The sequence below is a fragment of the Lactuca serriola genome, chromosome 5 (genome assembly GCF_051521515.1).
Source record: "Lactuca serriola cultivar US96UC23 chromosome 5, Lser_US96UC23_V15, whole genome shotgun sequence".
Lineage (NCBI taxonomy): Eukaryota > Viridiplantae > Streptophyta > Magnoliopsida > Asterales > Asteraceae > Lactuca > Lactuca serriola.
This window is the reverse complement of record NC_136412.1, coordinates 8,171,603-8,194,032: the sequence shown is the minus strand read 5'-3', so window position 1 is coordinate 8,194,032 and position 22,430 is coordinate 8,171,603. Positions and strand designations below refer to the sequence as shown.

At 38.0% G+C, this 22,430-nt stretch overlaps 1 protein-coding gene across 3 annotated transcripts; it reads left to right on the top strand.

The window, feature by feature from the left end:
* The first annotated feature begins 17,615 nt into the window (after positions 1-17,615).
* On the top strand, positions 17,616-20,903 carry LOC145051930 (Ribosomal protein L1p/L10e family). Of its 3 annotated transcripts, none has more exons than XM_078999757.1 (11): positions 17,616-17,777; positions 17,896-18,610; positions 18,787-18,864; positions 18,944-18,985; positions 19,101-19,206; positions 19,457-19,527; positions 19,628-19,666; positions 19,736-19,840; positions 19,958-20,045; positions 20,159-20,205; positions 20,515-20,903. In XM_078999757.1, the coding sequence occupies exons 2-11, from the start codon at positions 17,981-17,983 to the stop codon at positions 20,590-20,592; spliced, it is 1,284 nt and encodes a 427-aa protein (XP_078855883.1). In that variant the 5' UTR covers positions 17,616-17,777; positions 17,896-17,980; the 3' UTR covers positions 20,593-20,903. The 3 variants fall into 3 exon arrangements, with proteins under 3 accessions (XP_078855883.1, XP_078855884.1, XP_078855885.1); XM_078999758.1 differs by having other exon boundaries at positions 17,884-18,610; XM_078999759.1 differs by lacking the exon at positions 17,616-17,777 and having other exon boundaries at positions 17,784-18,610.
* Positions 20,904-22,430: the final 1,527 nt, after the last annotated feature.

The window sequence follows — 22,430 nt, the reverse complement described above, 5'->3', positions numbered from 1 at the left end:
TCTTCCTACACAATATTTCGGCATCAGTGGTACTAAGCCAATCCATTCCTAAAACTATGTCGAATCCGTTTAACTCGATAGGTAACAATTCCTCGTGGAACTTATTCCCATCCAAGTTAATGAGGATGTTTTTCATATGATGGCTAACAGGTACAAACTTGCCACTAACAATCTCCACTATTATAGCATTAACTAGTCTATCTACAGGCAAAGCTAGTTTTCTACCAAATTCATGCGAAATAAAGGAGTAATTGGCTCCAGAATCAAACAAAATTTGGGCAAGCAATTCGTTTATGAGAAAGATATCTAAAGCGACATCAGCTTCTTCTTTAGCAGCTTCGAGTGTCATCTGAAAGGCTCTCGCCTTCGACTTTTGTGGAAGATTGAGCTTTGCTACATCCTTCCTCTTCGGGCAATCCCTCAAAATATGCCCTTCTTCATGGCACCCATGACAGACGTATTAGTGAAGGTGCAGTTATTGGCATAATGCCCTGTCTCTCCACATTTGTAACAAGTGAGTTCCATGCTGCACTTCCCAACATGTTTCTTCTTACACTTGTCACACCACTTGGCTTCAGTTCCTCCTCCGAATTTTCTCGAACCAGTCTTCGATATCTTGTTCTTTTTATTGGAACCTGAAGTTCCTTCAAACTTTCTCTTTTCGCCAACTTCAACCTTGCTAGCGGCTCTCCCTTTTACCATATCTTCAATAGACTTGGCAGCCCAGGGAGCTGTCTCCAAAGTAAGTGCCTGATGTACTGGCACCTCATACTCCCATGGAAATCCCTTTGCATACCTGTCAATTTTTGCTAGCTCATCTGGGACAATACGCAAAGCAAACTCCATTTTGTCTGTGAAGTCATTCGTATATTCGTCAACGATCATACTCCCCTTCTTCAATGTTAGAAATTGGTTTTCTAACTCAAGTACGTTTTGGGTCGAGCAGTACTTGCGCTTGAAGTGCACCAAGAACTCTGTCCAAGTCAGTTGCAGTGGCTCATTAGGGCTTATGGTTTTCCCCAGAGTGTTCCACCAACGAACAACACTACCCCTGAACTGACGCACTGCAAAGGTGGTTTGTAACTTGCCTTGGCAATCATAAGTCATGAAAGCCAATTCCATTTCTGAGATCTAATCCATTACTCCGACGAGATCTTCTTTTCCAATGAAGGTCGATGGCTTGCAAGTCATAAAGTCCTTATACTTGCAACCATTTCTCTCCACTCTAACCTCGTGGTTATTTCTCCCAACCACAAGCGGTTCACTATGACCAACCGATCTACTGTTGTTTCCTTCTTCAGGTCGATCGTCATTCAATTCACTTCGTTCAACAGGAACTGAAGGTTCATCCCTGTTGTTCAGCAACATTTTCCTTGATTCCTCCCTCTGTTCAGCCATCATGATCTGAATCATAGTTCGTACTCTAGTCATGATGATGGGTTCGGTGCAGCTCCTACTATAGGCACCTGTTCCACCACTTGAGGTTGAGGTTGTTGGTTTCTGTTTGCATTTCCCGCTCCACTTCGAGTTCTTGTCATTATAATCTATATACCGAATAAGGAGAATTTAGGTCTTTATTCTTGTTAGATATTTCAATTCCCTTATCACTCTGAAACGTTTACATGTTAGTTCTAATCTCGTAATCATACGCTTAGATACCTATAGACATAAGTTTTCAAGATCCGGTCGGTAACAGACCATAGATCCGAACAAATAATGGCATATATGGCAAACATATAGCATTTAGCACATAAAAGCATTTTAGGCACCTTTCCTAAAATAAACTCGTGCTCGTGTCTAAAATATGGTAGACACTCATCTCACAATCATCACTTAGCATTCTAAGTTTAAGTCTAGAAATCCTACAATTTCTTAGTTCGTTTAAACTAATGCTCTGATACCAACTGTGACATCCCCTAATTTATCGGCTAGAAAAGACCGATTTAATTTATGCTTTTTAAAATAAAATCAGAGAAATCTTTTTAAAAGATGTTGCGGAATAGGTCCCCAAAACAAAACATGATAAAAGTTTATCAAAACTTTTCTTTAAGAAATGTATAGTTTCATTTCATATCAAAACCTCGGGATGTCATGTTCCGATACAGATCAAAAGCATAAACAAGACATTATAAGTCTTACAACAGTTATTTACAACTACTGGCCTATAATCAAAAAAATCTCTCATCATCCTCCGACTATGCTCGTGGTCCACTACCTGTAACATAAAAAGTTGAGTGGGTCAGACTTGGGAGCCTGGTGAGCATATAGGGTTTTCAACCCACAATAATAATAAACTTATTAAGTTCACCAATCAACAATAACCCTGATTACCCATTCTCGTTGTCCGCACTTTACGTCCCTAAACACCCAACACAAGGGACCTAGCCTAAGGAATATCATCGGGATGGACACTACTGCTAAGGGGACTCCTCAGCCATACATGTCCTAAAGGCAACCATGAGGGGGATGGAGTACTCCGATGAACATTTAGTTCATTAACACGTACAAGTTGTGAACCTGCTATTGTGCCACTGGACTGTCTAGAAAGGTCTGTGGTCGTCATCTATACTCCGCTAGACGACTTCAACAACAACAACAACAACACCGAGGCCTCTCACCATTTTAACACACATCGACTATTTCGTCTACCCATGTTCTACCCAACATATTTGTAGATAAAATATATATACAATTTAAAACTTGTATAAAACATCTATTCAACAGTCACCTCAAATAAACACGACAAAATTACAAAAATGGTCATTGTGGTTTGCCAAAAGTCACAAATTCAGTCCCTGCTATTTTTTTTATGCAAATGGTCCTTGTGGTTTGCAAATCTTGCAAAGATGACCCTTTTTACTAACACCGTTAGTATTGAGTCGTTAGGGACTGAATCTGTAAGGGCATTTTCGTCTTTTCAATTATAAAGGGACTGAATTCGTGGCATTTGATAAACCACAGGGACCATTTTCGAAGTTTGTTAGAAAAAGTGAAATAATTAGCTTAAAAAGGAGGGGGAAAGGCTCGAACTCGAGACCTCCACCCACCTTAAATCACAAGGGCCCTTACAATTGAGTTGGAAGCTCATATAGTTATATCTTCCGAAAACTATTTTATATAATAACGAAAATGTTAATACCTAAATAATAAATAAATTACAAAAACAATTTTTTTATATAATTTTTTTTAAATAAAGCAAAATGTATTTTAGCCGTATAATAAAAAATATAGTTTTTACAAACAATTTGTATGTATTTTTATGTATTTATTTTACGTAAAATATATTTTTTATGTCGCTAAAAACACGTTTTCGTATAAAAAATATGTTTTCGTAAAACATATTTTTTCATGTCTTTGAAATAATAATAATTAACACTACTCATGACATAAAAAATATATATAAAGTCTTTTGGGTCGCTAGTTTTATAACCGTTTTTACAGTTATATGTATTAAAAACAACATAAAAACGATTTTGTTATGTAAAAAGGGCCATCTTTGCAAGTTTAGCAAACCACAAGGACCATCCGCATAAAAAAATTAGCAGAGACTGACTTTGTGACTTTTGGCAAACCATAGGGACCATTTTTGTAATTTTGTCAATAAACAATTAATATATTTACGCATAGCACGTATTTTAAGGTAAATACTTCATATCTATGTGTAAAGTGAAAGTAACTATACACTCACATGATTTGATGATAATCGGGCAGCAATTTGTTTCCTAAAACGATTGTTTCTAATAAAACCGGGAGTTTTATTCAGAAACCGGGCTCTGCGAGGGTCGGGCTTCGAAACCGAAAAGATAAATTTTTCGGGCTTCTCGGGCACTTCATGACGTATTCCGGGGGTTATAATTGATACCGGGGCTTTGGGGGATGTTAAAATGAAAGAAATATGAAGAAAGGGGCTAAAATGGACAATTTCTTAAAAGTATCCGAGAAGGCTCGCAACCTTCTATTTATAGGGGCAGGCTTCTGATCGGACTGCTGAGAAGCTCTCAGGTGGCAGCAGATTCGAAGGGGCACATGTGGCTCACACGTGGGTTGCGCATGCGTGGGGCTCGGTGGCATCTTCTAAGTGGACCGAGGTCTAGGGTCCGAGATAGGGGGTTCGTGGCTCACTACGAGGCTCAGACACGTGATAAAGGGAACGCGTCGGACACCCATTGGACCGAGCTTCGGATATGAGGCAGACGTCACGTCTCGGATGAATCAACTGATTTCGCACACGTGGCATGTTTTAAGCGAGGGTGACGTGGCAAAGTCCACCTATGCGAATTTTCTCGGTTTTTGTGCAAAAATTTTCTAAAATCCATAGATTTCGCATACGAGCTTCGTTTTTTACGTTCTTTATATGCACGCTTAGGTATAATTACACACTACAACTTTTGTTTCGATTTCTTCGGCTAATTTTGACTTTAATTTTTATATTATTATTTTTAACAGATCGGGACAGGAAATCTGTTAAAGATTCATAACTTCTTCATCCGACGTCCGTTTTCGTCTGTCTTTTTACCGCTGTGCTACTATTGACGAGACATTCGATTCTCGTTTAGGTCGTGTTGGATAAAAATCACTCGATCTAAAATTCGAGTTTTTAGCTGTCGACTGCTAAGCTGAAACTTCAAAAAACCATAACTTCCTTATACGAAGTCAGATTTGTGCGTTCTTTTTATACCTACTCTCGGTTTAAAGAAAACTACAGTTTCGTTTAGATCACTAAGGCTAAAAAGTAGTTTATCAAAAACTCACTTTTTACGACATTCGGCACCGTGTCGGTTTTGTCGTGAAACTTCGACAGGTCATAACTTCTTCGTTGTAACTCGGATTTTGGTATTCTTTATATATTCGTAATCCTTGTCACGACCACTACAATTTTCTTAATAGATATCGGCTTTATCTAATATTTATTTTCGACGCTCATTTTTATTCTTAATTAATTAACTCCTAGTAATTAAGCATAATATGCATAAAACACATAATATTCACATAATTCCTTTTCATTTCTTCAAATGAGTTACAAAGGTTAACCTAGACTATCATATCAATATTAATGCCTAGCCTAGAAACACGGACATTACACCTTGCCCACTGCATCGGGCCCCGCCCGGCATCGGACCGATGTCTGGACTAACTTGGTCCCCGCCCGGCATCAGGCCCCGCCTGGCATCGAGCCCCGCTCGGTATATAGATTTGTTCTCTTAGGCCCCGCCTGTCTTTAGGCCTCGCCTGCTACTAACAAATACAAGCATATAACATAATACATATCATAAAGCTAAACATACTCTACCGTACTACTGATCTAAGGCCTTTCCTGTCTTGGGCCCCGCCCCTGTCCTGCTACTGGTTAGTCATGGAACCCCGTCCACGCTCCTGTTGATAGTGAGATATGGGCCCCCGCCCACACTCACCTCCCTCCTAGCTCGGGCCTCGCCCCTGCTCTGCTACTAATAAGATACGGAACCATGTCCATACTCAGCTAGTGATGAGATATGAGACCTCGCCCAACTCACCTAGGAATGAGATATGGGAAGGGTGGATTGATCCTCCACCAATTTTCTAGGAATGAGAATGTAAGGAGTGTTAATTATAAATTTTATCCTTGTTATAGACGGAGGCTAAATCAAGGAGTTCGGGCATTAGATTTTTACTAGCTATCTTACAAGGTGAGTCTTCTCACTATACTTACCTTGAAGACTCACCTTGAGTGGTAACTTATGTGTGACCAGCGGGTCTTATGTGTATGTGTTGTGTATTGAGAAATCCTACAATTTGTTTTGTGATATACTTACCATGTATTATATTGAGATGATGAGTTGAGGGACCAGAGGGTCCATCAGAGTTGTGGGGCCGGAGGGTCCCACTGAGACACATTGACCAGAGGGTCTTGCTGAGTATAGCCTCGAGTGGATGTTTTGTTGTGTGTGGTATTTTGGGGAACTCACTAAGCTTTATGCTTACTGTGTTATGTGTTATGTGTTTCAGGTAGTTCCGAGGATCGCGACAAGGCACCGATATAATTGTACACACTGGCGAGAGATTGTTTTATGATTCTGGGATTTATGTTTTGTTTGTTGACATTTGAGACACATGTGATTTTGAGAATAATGAAATGAGACGTGTTTTTTTATTTAAAATGAGAAAATTTGTTTGAAAATTTTACATCTTTACAAAGAAAGCAGACTGACTCGCCGAGTCCCTCTATGTCTCATTCTATATAGACAATTTCTAAGCCAAACGACTTCTCCCAAAGGTAGATCTAGGTTCCTACGATCGGTATAACACGTAAAGTCCCTTCCTTTCCTTCCATGCATGGCCTTTTAAGGCTTAAAAGACCATAATAACCCCTTAAAGCTTGCATGAGGGTTTCTAATGGCATAAAGCTTGCACCTTTATGCCTTAAACATTCTTAGGGACTCCAGATCTGAAAATATCTTTGCCTGGGACATCCTAATCCCACAAGAAATCATTTTTGGTCCATAAACTTCATAAAAATGGACATAAGGAGATCTAAAAAACTAGAAGTCAATGAAGGAACTTGATTACCAAAATGAGCAGCAAATGGAGTGAATCTTCTGGATCTACTCCTTCCTCCTTGAACCTCCAACCTTCTACTTGTTCCTCCAAGCTTCAAGAATGCTCCAAAACTCTCAAAATGACTCACAACTCAAGGTAGGCTCTAGGGTTTTCGTTCTGGACTTGAGAGAGTATCAAGGGGGCTGATGAAGGCTATAATGTTCCTTAAATAAGGTACAAGGCCCGCATTTACGGTTTTCCCCAAACCTGGACAGCTCGTTGAGTCACTATTCTGACTCGTCGAGTAGGCCACTAAACCCGCGACCAAATCACGCTCCTACTCGTCGAGTCACCCATCTACTTGACGATTCACTTCCTCATTTGAGGTTTTCTTCTCTTTTCAGACCTTCTAAAGTCAGGGTGTTACAGAAAAAAAAAGTTTAGTGACTAAATGCGAAGAAAGTCAAAAGTTAGTTACCTTTTCAAGTCATTATCCTTTTTTTTACGAGAGATGGGCACCCAAAGTAATATATATATATATATATATATATATATATATATATATATATATATATATATATATCCTCTCTAATAAATGAATGTTTATCTTGTCACTTGTCACACTCTCATTCAATCTGCCAGATGTCATTTTGTGGTTATTTTAAATTAACTTTTTCCACATATCATTTTATGAGTTTTTCTGTTTTATTAAATTTCACATAATATTTTAATGTAATAATTGCAATAAATGTAGTGGTAAATGCATATTAATTTCACTAATAAACTTATCTTTTAATTTCAAAATTCCTAAAATTAAAACTCATTAGTTTTTTTTCTTTATTTAAATTTAAAAGATAAAAAACAAGTCCATTATAATAAATTATTATTTTTCTTGTTTTCTTATAAATTCAAAATTATCAAATATTTTGACATTTATATTTAACTTTTATTTTAAATTAACTCATTTAATACACGAGTCTCACAGCTAGTGTGTGTGTGTGTGTATATATATATATATATATATATATATATATATATATATATATATATATATATTTAGGTTCATATGAGATCATCATATTTTGTGAGACGTGAAACACAATCCTAACCATTCATTTCGGAGATCAAAAAAAATATTTCTAAAATGCAAAATAAATGAAATTTAAAAAAAAAAATTAATATTATTTTCGGCATTTATTTTTTTCAAAAAAAATAAAAAATAAATAAAATTACCGTTTTTTTTTCAATATACACGTGAAATATTCTAATAGAATATTATACTGTAACATTCAAATTGAATTTTTAGAATGTTAGAATATTCTACCGGAATATTAAACTATAAATATTGAAAAAAATTCTATGTAACGACGTAAATTTTTCAAAACAAATTTTCATTTTTCAACATATAATAAAACATGTCACCTTTCTCAAAAATCTCAAATGTCAAACATTAACACATTTTTCAAAAATTGTTTATCACAATCCAGGATCCTCCAATACATATCTCCAATACGCGTGTGTGTGCACAATCAAGCCGGGGCCTTCCCGCGGTCCTCGGAAGTACCTGAAACACATAACACGTAACACGGTAAGCACGAAGCTTAGTGAGTTCCCCAAAATAGCACACACAAAACAATTAGCCACTCGAGGCTATAACTCGGTAAGACCCTCCGGTCAATGTGTCTCAGTAGGACCCTCTGGTCCCACTACTCAGACGGACCCTCCGGTCCCTAAACCCAGTAGCTCAATAAACACATCATACATATCACAAAGACAAATAAGTAGGATATCTCGATACACAGTATATGCACATAAGACCCTCCGGTCACACGTAGATTACCACTCAAGGTAAGTATAGTGAGAAAAATCACCTCGTAAGAACTTGGATAACCTCGAACTCAAATCACCGGTCTAGCCTCGTCCTAACACAAAGATAATAATCCATAATTAATAAGGCTCTCCCTGAAGCTAAACTAACCCTTCTACCAACTCACAGAAGGGAAAAATACCATTTTACCCCTTCATGGCCTTATAGTCCACAATTTGACCAAACCCTAAAAGTCAACGACAGGGAGTAAGCTGCGCGTACCAACTCTCTACGCTGGGCATACTCGGCTGTCATGCAAGTATCGAGGATGCTCGACCCCTACGCTGCGCGTACTGAGCGTACGTCCCAGTTTCACTCTTCTTACATTTATGGTCTTAATCCGTTAAGACCTTGGCTTATAGATATGGACCCCTTAATATCTCTTAATCCATAAAGTTAGTGACTTAAAGCCTTTGCATGGCTGATTAAGTCACAAATACCCAAAATGTTCATCCTTTTTCCTCATTAAGCTCATATCTCATGCATAACTTACTCCTAACGTCAAAGATTGGATTTTTATGACTTTACTCTACAAAATACACTAAAAGGGGGTTGATCAAGGTCTCTGGAGCTCATTATCTCATAAAGTCTTCATCTTTTGGGACAAAACCCTAAAATACTCCATATAAATTCACAAATCAAAAGAGTTGGAAAGCTTGAAGTTTTATACCTCTATGTGAAGCTTTCCACACAACTAAGCACAAATCCAAAAGCTTGAACTCTTTCTTCTTCTTCTTCTCAAAAGCTTTTTTTCCACCTCAAGAACACAAGATTACACTCACAAGATCTCAAATGCACTCACAAGCTATAAGAACGAAGTTTTAGGGTTAGGATGGTTTGGTGTCTGGGAATGGTGGCCAGGAATGAGGCCATCATATCCTTTATATAGGGTCATGCCCCAAATTAGGATTTCTACTATGGGCCTAGTACGCCCAAGGTACGCCCAACGTACTAGGTGGTCTCCGCGTCGAATGCACGCATATGGGTACACTGAGCGTACACTCTAGTACTCCATGCGTACTCATTTACCACCTTTTCTCTAAAAAGGGACAAAATGGAAAAATGGACAAATGTTCAATAGCTCAAGGTTTACAAGGTATACCTGGACTTAAGATGTTACATTCTTGAAACATCCCAAAAATACAAGCCAAAAATTTCGTTTTAAATCATTAATAAAACCATAATTATCCTTCAACATATAAAATCATAAATCGTATATCTCAAGAACATAATAACATCTGTCAAATATATTAGAGTATAAACATCCCAGGTTGAACAAATGGTGTGTGCACTGTAATCTTCCTGAGCTCCTCTTTTGAAAACTTAAGCACCTGAAACCAAAACTGAAAACCGTAAGCACGAAGCTTAGTGAGCTCCCCCAAACTACCACATACCATACAAAACACATATAACAATTAACATAACTCTGGGACTACTCCCAGCTGCATTGGGACGAATCCCGACATCAGACTCTTGTCTGGCATCAGGCTCACCCCCTGCATCCGACCGCATCGGTCATAAGGCTCACCTCGACACATACATAACATAATCAAATAAATTGCATCGGGCTTGCCCCGACATCGGACCGGAGCCTGGAACAACAATATATAACACATAAACTAGCATACACCGGGCTCGCCCCGAGATACATTTACATGGCATAATGACTAACATATATTGAGCTTACCCCGACATCGGGCTTTCCCCGGAACACATAACATATAACATAATCACAAATATTGCATCGTGCTTTCCCGACATCGGACCGGAGTCTGAAACACATAACACATAACACATAAACATGCATGAATCACAAAGACATCAAGCATACATAACTACTTCTCGGGTCCGGAAACATATAAACTGCATCGGGCTCACCCCAGACATACTCTACTATTTAAATGGGCCGACATTGTGGCCGTAGACCCATTACTACTGGAAGGAAACTCACCTCACACTGATGAAGTCATACTGACAAATCCATAGTTGTTGGATGACAGATTCCCGATCTGTCAATATCAAAATAACACCTAATTAATGATTGGGTTCCAACTCATAGTCATAAGTCCATGTTTGGGGGTAAAAGACTACTCTACCCTTAACTTGGCTTGATTCAAGCTCAAGGCCCAATCCAAAGGCCTAAAATTCCAACTATGGCTTACAGCCCAACATATGGCCCAATTTACCAAATTGGGCCCAAACCTCTACATGGACTTCCCTTAAGGCCCAATTGTTCAGTCTAGTCCAACATGTATCATTCTAAGGGTCTAATATCATACAACCATCTAGGCCCAAACTATGGCCCACTTTTCCAAATTGGGACCAATCCTTCATATGGGCCTTACCTTAAATCCCAACTAATTAATCTAGTCCATTTGATTATTCTTGGATGGCCCATTAATAAACCAATTACCAAATCCCAATCGAAAGGCCCAACTCACGGGCCAAGGGAAATTAGGGTTTCACATAAAATGACGATTAGGGTTAAGTGTTTTTTTTGGATAAAAGGGATTACCCTTGGCAAAATTTATTAAAATAAATGAGATTACAAAAAAGGGTTAAGTGTTTCTTACTTTACCCATTAGGAACTTAATCCATTAAGTCTTTTACTCTACTAGATAAATGATATGGAGAAATTGGGCTTAATACACAATCCAATCTCAATGGCCCAAAGGTGGGTCCAATAAGTCCAAGGCCCAAATACTCACAATTAGGGTTTCCACCCAGCCATGGCCCAACAGGCCCAAAATTAATCTTTAAGCCCAATAGGGTTTTGCTTGAGGGGCGCCACCCACTACCACATCGGGTAGTAGTGGTCAATGGCGGCTCACGGCGGCGGCCACCACCTTACGGTGGTGGTTATTATTATTGTTTTCATTATTCAATGCTAATTATAGTTATAAGGCTTTTATCCAAAATAACACACACACATTAATACACACACTAACTAACACACACATACAATCACACCGTGGTGGCCGACGGTGTCGCTAGGCGGCAGCCACCACCTCACGGTGGTGGCAGTGGCGGTCCTCGGCTTTCCGGCTTGACAAACACGCACATAAAAATGACAGACTGCATACAACACTTCAGCTACCCACCTGGTGGCTCAAGGCGGCGGAGATGCTAATGGTGGCGGCAAGCAACATCACCCAGCGAAGGGCGGTCCTCACAAGCCCTTTTCCGATGACAGCAAGGTAACACACACACACACAAACGTCGCCAAAGATCTTGAAGCACGTCAACGGGAATGACAACATTGGTGGCTAGCAGCGGCGACAACAGTATAATCGGCGGCAACAACAACAACTTGACACCGATGACGGCCTAAAACCCGTCCCCGATTCTCGACTGTTGGAGCCCACAACGTCATAGGCAGCGGTTGTGGCGTTTGGGGTGGCGAAATAGCAGCGACAACGTAGCAGTGGGACTGTGGCGTCGATCCTTGGTGGTCGTAAGGCTCTAACAGCGGCGGCGAGGGTGGGTAACTCCCACCGGTTACGAAGCTAAGTCAACGCACAGAAGATGAGTAAGGAAGGAGTGAATACGAAGAGGCAGGAGGCGGCGACCTTGTTGTCGTCGGCGAAGGGTAGCAGCAGCAGCGCTCGTCACGGCGGAGGTTTCCGATCTCCACAGTGATGATGGTGCGGCGCCGAAAGTCTAAAAGAGAAGGTGTCGATCGGCAGAGGGGATATAGGGGGGGTTGCGGCTGCTAAGGGCTCCTAGGGTTAGGGTTCTCGAAGAGTGACGAGTTTATATACTCGATTACTTCCAAACTTCCCATAATATACAATTCCAGCCCCTCCTTCTCTTATTTCTTTCAATCTAAGTCCCTATTTTACCCTTTTAACACCATCCTCTGGAATTCTTTACAAATAAACTCTGGAATTTACCAATTAGCCCCTTGACCTCTAAAATCTTTTCAAAAGAAGTCCCATAAATTACCATTTAGTCCATGCCTTCATAAATACTTACAAAACTAATCTGGAACATACACTTTTAACCCCCAACTTCTAAAATTCTTCATAATTTAGTCCGGGACTTACATTTATTAATTTATTTAAATAAACGGGACGTTACAATTCTAATAGAATATTAGAATATATATTAGCATATCTACCTATTTTAGTAGAATATTAGAATATTCTACTATTTTAAAAATTCGATTTGATTATTTATAGTGTAATATTCTATCATAATATTTTACTTATATTTTGAAAAAAGCTGTGATTTTTTTTTATATTTATTATTATTATTATTATTATTATTATTATTATTATATTTTATTATTCTTATTAATATTTTAAATTTTTATTGGATAAATTAAATAACAAAAATAGTATTTAAAAAAAAGATATTTTGGATTTTTCCTTTTATTTTGCAATTTATAATTTTTTATTTTTTGATCTCCAAGATGAGTGGTTATGATTGCATCATCATGTCTCATAAAATTAACATGATATCAAAAGAATATATATATATATATATATATATATATATATATATATATATATATATATATATATATATATATATATATATATATGGTGAGGTTCAATAGAGAACCATAATTAACCAAGGAACCAATCTTTTTTTTTCAACTTTTAGAACTTATTTTTTATAAAAAAACACAGAAATTCATAACTTTTTATCATTTTTCCAATAATATTAAATTTGATTTTTTTTTACTTCGAATTCACAATGTGAATCCGGATTCACACGGTGAATCCGAAAAATATTTTTCACATTCACAATGTTAATATATGAATTTAGATATTTTTAGATTTTTTTCCGATAAAGAATAAGCTCTAGAAATTGAAAAAAAGATTTGGTTCCTTGACGAACCAATAATTATGGTTCTCTATTGAACTTTTCCATATATATATATATATATATATATATATATATATATATATATATATATATATATATATATATATATATATATATATATATATATATATATATATATGACAAAACTTCAAAAATGGTCCATGTGGTTTTCAAAAATATCAAGTTTAGTCCCTAAGTTCAAAAAACCTCACAGATGGTCCCTGTGGTTTCAAAACTTTTAACAAATGGTACTTTTCGCTAACTCCGTTAGCTTTTGGCCGTTAAGTGAAGGGTATTTCTGTCATTTCACAAAAGAGGGACCATTTATGAAGTTTTTTGTTATTTAAAAAATATAATTATCTAATAAAGGGACCCCCCTCTCTCTCTCTCACAAATGAACCCATCTTAAACTGGATCTTCACTTCATCGATGAACTCAAATGCAAAAGGGAGATGGTGCGTCTTCTTTGTCTGATCGGGGAAGAACACGAATGGAAGCAATAAAAAATCGAGGGTACTAGTGAGGTTCAAGCAGATCACAAGGTGGGACTGAGAAAGGGACCTCGGTCCTTATCTTCGTCTTCATTAGACCGAGAAGGCATCAGGAGATCGAAGGCGGTCAAAATGGTGGTCATGTGGCTGGCGATTGTGAGAAAGGGGGGGAGGGGGCGTCGGCTGTACAGGTCTGCTCCGGCGGTTTCCTTCTTTCATTTTGCCTCATCGCCGGCCGTAACCTGACAGAAGGGAGACCGTAGCAGCATCTGTCGGTCAAGGGAATGAGGGGGTGTTTGAGGCTGCTTTTGGTCGTCTAAGGGAGAGTTGTCGGTGCTTTTCTCGTGACAGTTTCTCAGCAGTTTAAGCCTTGCTAGGAGGCTGTTTTAGGTGTCCGTGGTACTTGAAAATACAACAAGCAGGTGGTGGGTGTTGAATTAACGAAGCAAGGATGGAGATGGGGCTGGAACAATTGTGAATCGGAGATAGAGAGGCCGACATCCCGTTTTTCCATCTTTCCTGAGCTGTGGCTTCAAGGGAAGGCATAGAGAGAGAGCTAAAGAGGGTGGGACCCTTTATTAAATAATTATATTTTTTTAAATAACAAAAAATTTCATAAATGGTCCCTCTTTTATGAAATGACGGAAATACCCTTCACTTAACGGCCAAAAGCTAACGGAGTTAGCGAAAAGGACCATTTGTTAAAAGTTTTGAAACCACAGGGACCATCTGTGAGTTTATATTTTTGAAAACCACAGGGACCATTTTTGAAGTTTTGTCTATATATATATATATATATATATATATATATATATATATATATATATATATATATATATATATATATATATATATATAAGGGTGAGATTCGTTGATAGCTCATAGTTTCCCGAAAACTAAAGATGGAGTGGTAAATCAAAATTAACTCATTAAGGGCATGATCGTTATCTTACCAATCTCATTTAATATTTGTTTTTTTTTTTGTGTGTAAGAAATCTAAAAATTAACATAATAAATCAAATTCTCGAATTTAAATAATAATAATAATTTTTGAATTTTTAAAAATATACAGATTTTTTAATTTATTTTTTAGAAAACATGAATTTTTGTAAAAAAAATTGAAAATTTTTATTTTTGTAACATCCATAAAATTTAAAATTTTCAAAACAACCCTTTTTCTATAGAAGTGTTTGCAAAACCCATTAATTCCAAAACATTATTTTAAATCAGATCCTTTCTCAACATAGTTTTCAAAACGTTCACATTATTAGAGTTTCCCATAAATCATAAGTCAAAAACACGAGAATGTGTACGGTCACGCCTTCACCTTGCCACAATCCACTGAAGTACCTGAAACCATAAACCAAAACTGTAAGCACGAAGCTTAGTGAGTCCCCCAAAGTAACGGGAATTTAGACGCGGGTGCATTTGGGAATTTAGACGTGGGTGGACCCTAGAGTGGTAACTTTATGTGTGACCGGAGGGTCTTATTCGTGTTATTGACCGGAGGGTCTTATTTACACTATTGACCGGAGGGTCTTAGTACATTATTGACCGGAGGGTCTCGGTACATTGTAGACCGGAGGGTCTTGGTACATTATTGATCGGAGGGTCTTATTTGCTTATAATGTGATACATGTTATCGTGCATGTTGTCTTTGTGGCTTATGTTGTTACAGTAATCCGTGTATATGTTGATCTTATGTGTTTATACTGAGATATGTGGTATCATGCATTTTGTCTTGTGATTTATGTTGTGTATTATCCTGTGCATTGTTGGGATAGGACCAGAGGGTCCACCCGAGTTGTGGGACCGGAGGGTTCCACTGAGACACATTGACCGGATGGTCTTATTTGAGATATAGTCATGAGGCTAATGAGATGTGTGTGGTAATTTGGGGACTCACTAAGCTTCGTGCTTACCGTGTTATGTGTTATGTGTTTCAGGTACTTCTCAGGATTACGGGAAGTCGTCGGCTTGATTGTACACATGAGATGGAGTTATGTTTCTGAAGATCCTGGATTTTATTAAAACAACTATGAACATGTGTTTTTGATAATTTGACATTTTGGGGATTTTGTGATATATGTTGATGAGATTTATGTGGTTTTAAAATGAAAATTTTGTTTCAAAATTTTACGGTGTTACACAACAGCCATATATTTTTCTGTTTGATTTGGCAGTGCGAGGTGAGTCTTCTCATTATATCCATGGGTCGAAGGCACCAATGTCAACCCATTACGTGTTATGTGGTATGATGGTTGTCTCTGTGATACTTGCATTGAATACCCCGGGGGGAGCCCGTGGCAATTAGATGTGAGACCATGGCGGGAAGCCCATGACATTCCAAGAAAAGACCATGGGAGCAGCCCATGACATATTAGATAAAGACCATGGGGGGAGCCCATTGCAACTACATGTATGTTGTATGATAATATGTGGTTATATGTTGTATGGTATTTTGGGGAACTCGCTAAACTTTGTGCTTATGGTTTTCAGTTTATGTTTAAGGTACTCAAATTTTCAAATGAAAGAGCTCAGGATGATTACAGGGCACATACCACATGTTTCCGTATTCTGTGAATTACTCTGATTTGATGATGTTTTTGCTAACTATTGGTTACATTTGTTTTATGAGAAATTAATGTATTAACAATTTATTAATCTAAAAACAAAATTTTTTATGTCATGATTTTCGGGACGTTACACTTTCAGCTCTCACAGAAATCTAGCAATTTACAATGATGGTGGTATGAGCCTATTTATACTTGAGGGATCAAACCTAAAACCATAATGGGCTAAGCCCATTGGCTCATGAATGGTGACAACCAATCATATTCTGCAATGCAACATCTTCTGGAACATTCTTCCATCTTGAGCATCATAGAGGACTTTATAGCATACTTGGCTCATTAAGGACCGAGATGGTCCATCTTGCGCCATCATGACACAACAGGATTATGGATGGCGCAAAAGGCATCAGGTGTGGCACAAGAGCATCTAGGTTGGAGCAACATCACCATCTTGGCGCAATAATAACATGCATGGCGCAACAAGGCCGTGCTTGGCGCAACAACATACTCCATGGCGCAAAAGGAGTACCCCATGACGCAAGAGGGATACTCCATAGTGCAAGAGGGAGTATCTTGGCGCAAGAAAGAGTGCCTTTGGCGCAACACCATCCTTCTTGGCCCAAGTCTTCAACAGATGGTGCAATAAGGTCCCCTTATTGCTTCATATCACTCTTAAGTGCTCCAAACCCCATTTTGTACGATCCGTTCCTTTGACACTTGATCCATTCCTTTGTCAAACGATCCATTTCTTTCTCAGATGATTGTCTATTTGTCACATGCTCCATGAACCCCAAGTGCTCCATTGTGATCTACGTGCTCCATGTTGGACAAGACTTCATACCCTAACATAGAGCCCACTACCAATAATGAATTGGATCTTCAACAAGACCATGAAAACATATTCAATTGACACGCTAACTAAAACATGGTGGATTCTGAGTTCTTAACCTCTTTAGCTTTATTATGCCATGGTTGTGAGTTTGGATTGACTAGAGCCTTTGAGTTCTTCTAAAAACATATCACATCAAAACTAAATCCCCAATTCCAAAATCATAATTTAGAACATTAGGGTTGAACACCTACAACAATCGAAGATGACGATGTCTGCTGTGAGGAGGCAGACTTACCGGCATCGACTGTGGCGGCAGGGGACTCGCCGGTGTTGGCTATGGGCGAAATGGAAGAAGACGACATGAACCAAAGGTAGATCGCACACAATGACACAGTGGGGTGCGGTCGTTCTATTTTCTTTTGATTTTAATTTTAATTTTAATTTTGACCTAGTATAAAAATTTTAACCTAAATAATAAATATTTATTAAAACTCACCAAAAACAACTATGCCCTAAAAAACGCAGAAGCTCTTTTCTTTCCAATCGACGCCCAAATCTTCTCCCGCCTAACCCCTTTCTCCTCCATCTCCAAGCGTCTGCCTCTCTCTAATCTGCAACTCCGCCGCCGGCAGCTTCGTCAGCCCCGCCTCCGCCAGCTTCTGCAGGTAAGGGTTTTCTTTTACTTTTCATCTGGAAATCGAGTTGAAGATATTTTTTTCCCCTGAACACCGACTATCAGATATGTAGTGTTTGGTATAAAAGAAATTTTAGCTCACATTTCAGAAAACATCCTCGTCTTCAACCTCCTTAAACCCTTCCTTCGCTTCCCTGTTGCAAGTTTAACATCGCCATCGCCATCGCCATTCCCATGGCGGCCTTTGAACGCCTCCTCTCTCAAGCTCGCCGCCACTGCTTTTCCTCTGCTACGATTAGAGGTTGGTCATCGACAAAGTTTTCATCTCCAGGGCTTCGCAGATCCCTCTGTTCATCTTCGTCGTCGTTACAACCAGACACAAATCCCTCGCCAGATGAAAACAATCGGAACAGACCTCAACCTTTCTCTGTTCAGCCGGTCTCTTACCCCATCAAACCCAAAGACCCATCTGTACTCCAAGAACCCACGAGTCATGAACGATCCGACGCGACTACGCATAACCCGCAATCACAGGGCAACGTGGAGTCTAGAGGTTGGAGCCGCGAAGATGTTCGGTTTGTGAAGGATTTGAATTCATTACCTTCCGTTTCATACCCTAAAAGGGTGGCGCCATTGCCGGAAGATAAAATGCAGGATGATGCTGGTGAAGTGGAGACGAAGAATAAGGAAATGGAGGCAGAGAGGATGAAGATCGAGTCGGATAATCGTGGGGTAATGAGGAGAGTTTTTAGGGTTGAAGAACAAAAAGTCCCGTTCCCTAGTTTGATCAAGGTGGATCAGTCACAGATCACAAAAGGGCAAAAGGTTGTTCATGATCTTAAAGAGGCTGTACAGCTAGTAAAGGTGTGTATTGCTAAAAGTTATACAACTGAAATTGAACTTAAATTTCATATTATTATGACAATCATAAAGGGGTTTTATTTTAGTTTGTGGTTGAAAATAAGGAATAAATGAAATGAGTAAGTATTTGCATATTGCATTTGGAATGGAATGGATGTAAGTTGTTGTTTGTAATTCAGGCTAATGCGAAGCACAATTTTGATGAGACCTTGGAAGCCCATGTAAAATTAGCTGTTGATCTGCGGCGTACTGACCTGGTTGGTATATTAATATGATTTAAAAATTATTATGATATGTTGGCTCAGGCTCATTTTATGTTGTTGTTTGTAAGTGCAGAAGCTTACGGGGTCATTGTCTCTTCCTCATGGCAGTGGAAAGGTAGCTAAGTATTCATTCATTCATTCATTCAGACCTGATGTTGATATGTTGATATGTTGATGTTATTGTTGGAGTTTGGGATTGATTGATTAGGTGATGTGGTTGGTGTTTGTAGGCGTTGCGTGTGGCTGTGTTTGCTGAAGGAGCAGCTGCAGATGAGGCTAGAGCTGCAGGAGCTGATTTGGTGGGTGGTGAGGATCTTATTGAAGGAATAAAAAATGGTAACTTACACTCTTCATTAACTCATAATATCAATGTGATTGATTGATAACTCTAGCCAATTATCATATCATATGGTTACCTCCACTGAAGGCCCATATAATTATAGGCTACTTCCAAAGAAGGAGAATACACATTAATTACATATCAACACTTCAACTGCAATTTGAAATTACATTGACAGAGGATTGGATTTTCATAACTAGAATTAAATCATTAGTTATGATTCTCATTTCTCTCTCTCTCTCTCAGGCAACATTAACATAAAAGAAATTGACAAGTGCATTGCGGTTCCTCAACTGATGCCACGTATAGGGAAAGAGGTATGGTATATACTAATTGAAATTTGAAACTTGATCTGATCAACTAAAATAAATTTTAATTTTAAATCTATCTATTCTAATTCTTTACTTGGGATGCCAGATATCCAAAAAACTCAACCGTTTAACACCAAATGCAAGGGTGAGTCTCCACACCTATTTGCTTGCTTGTGTCATGTCATGTGTCATCTGATCTGTATGCTGTTTTTAGGATGGTTCTGTAACGACTGATGTTTCAAGGGCAGTGAAAGAAGCAAAGAAAAACATAAACTTTAAGAAAGACAAGTCTGCTATTGTTCATGTTGGTCTTGGAAAGGTATCTACACTCCATGAACAAATATTTTTGAAAGAATGACCTAATAGTTAGATGCTTTATGTGAAAGAAATATTAAAGAAAGAGGTAATACTAATAGTGAGTGTTTGGGTGAAACAGGTGAGTTTTAGCGAGGAGGCTTTATGTGAAAATGTGGGTGCCTTTGTTAATGCTCTTTTGGTTGCCAAGCCTGCTGGATTAAAGAAAAGTAAGCACCAAACCAAACCCAACCACCACACCAGCTTTAATTAATTTATTTATTTACTTATTTTCTGATTCTTATATTGTTGGTTGGTTGGTGTGTCGTGTGTATTACTACAGGTTCCAAGTATGCTGGGTATGTCACTACCTTTCATATCTGCAGCACGGTTAGTACTAATTACCCTCTTTCTTTTTATAATGTACATATTATTTGACTTTTTCAGTTCTTTTTACCCTTTTACCAATTCCTTTTTTAAAATCTGTTCATATACACTCATCTTCTTATCAAGTTTTGTTACATTTTAGTAATCATATACTTCATTTTTTATTCTGTCATTTACAGTTTCTGTTTATTATGATTCTCAAATTGTCATCTATTAATTATCCTAGGAAGAAGGCTAAACTGGTCATATTTTCTACTCATTGAGTTTTTTTTTTCTTGTTTGGATGGAATGGAATGCATGATGATGATGTAGATGGGCCCATCTTTCCCTGTTTCAATCCAATCATTGTCAATGGCAGCAGATCGTTACACCAAATTGCAACTTAGATGACAACAAAACCACCCCACCCCACCCCACCCTGCCTGTTTGATGTTGTATTCACAGGCTCTTCTTTCTGTTGCTGTGCTTGCACTTCTTACACACACCTTACACACAAGGTGTGTGTGAGAGAGAGAGAGAGTGGTTGCATAATCTTCATATTGGATGATGGTATTTGTTTGTTTACTACTCCTAAGTCCTAACAAACTAATAATCCATACTCCTTCCTGTTTGACTTTGACTGATAAGTGTAATGGAAATTTTGGTTTTGCTTCCAAACTGGGTAATGGCTGTTATGCTAAATTCCACGTTTTTACATCTCATATCGGTTGCTTTGATATTTTAAAGCCTTCCTGGCCTTGCTTTTACTCAACTTAACATAACAACTCCATGTTAGATGGACTTACAAATAAATGTTTATCATCATCAAATCAGAATGTATCTTCAATCAAATTCAAATAATATACAAATCCTGATGCATGAGCTACAAATACCCATTGCTAAACCAATTTTTACCCTTAATATAAAATGTTAAGTGCCAAATATAGTCACTATAGTGGCATAAAAAAGATGTTATTGAAGTGTGCTGCTAAATGTCATTTTGTGAGTAGTAGCTGTATTCTCTTTAGGAACACCTAATCCAAAGATCCAACATTGGTTTAAAAAAATTGAAGGTTTTGATGAAGGACATAAGAGAGGTGAATTGTCATAAGAATTTGACAAATCAGCAAAGAACCCTATTGGTTGGAATTATACTCAAGGTCACACGTTAATGACTTTCCATAATTAACATGTCTTTTTGGATTACATGCAATGTGGTGTGATTTAAGTATAAGATGACAAAAGAAATGCAATGTGGTGTGATTTAAGTATAAGATGACAAAAGAAAAGTAAAAGAGACTAGTTTGTTAATTAATCATTAGATCATTATAACCCAACAATGGTATTCGAGTTCTATTTTTTATGTTTTCGTTGCTAAAAGGTTGTTAGAACAAGATATATAATGGGTGATGATGATCAAGTTCTATTTTTTATGTTTTCGTTGCTTTGTGCTCTTCCGATCATCATAACCCAACAATGGTATTCGAGTCAACGTTCTAGAGAGAGAGGTTTTATGTTTTCGCTGATTTGGTCATATAAGAGTTTTATGATCATCTAAAACTGCCAAACATATGAGAGAGTACAAGAGGATTCAAAATGAGATCGAGAAGGGAGAGGGTGAAGCAGTGGTGCTGGATGTATGTTGGTGGCGATGGTGGTGATATATAATGGGTCATGATGATCAAGTTCTATTTTTTATGTTTTCGCTGCTTTGTGCTCTTCCGATCATCATAACCCAACAATGGTATTCGAGTCAACGTTCTAGAGAGAGAGAGAGAGGTTTTATGTTTTCGCTGATTTGGTCATATAAGAGTTTTATGATCATCTAAAACTGCCAAACATATGAGAGAGTACAAGAGGATTCAAAGTGAGATCGAGAAGGGAGAGGGTGAAGCAGCGGTGCTGGATGTATGTTGGTGGCGATGGTGGTGGTGCTATGACAATATTAGGACTGCACACCGATTGTGACCCTGATGTTCTGAAGTTATGATTATTATTCTTGTTTGTATTTTCTTTCTTCTGGTTCATGTTTTGATTTTCAGAAGCTATTTTATGATATTAATTTCAGTTTACTCTTATTAAAATTATAAGTGATTCATTACTAATTAGTCTGATCTGATATGTGTGGGAATGGTGTTTAAAGATTTTATAATGAAGTGGGTGGCTTGACGTAGCCACTAGCTTGATGAAGACCCATCAATGATGATTGTGATAATATGTTTTGCATAAAAGACACACAAATCAAATGA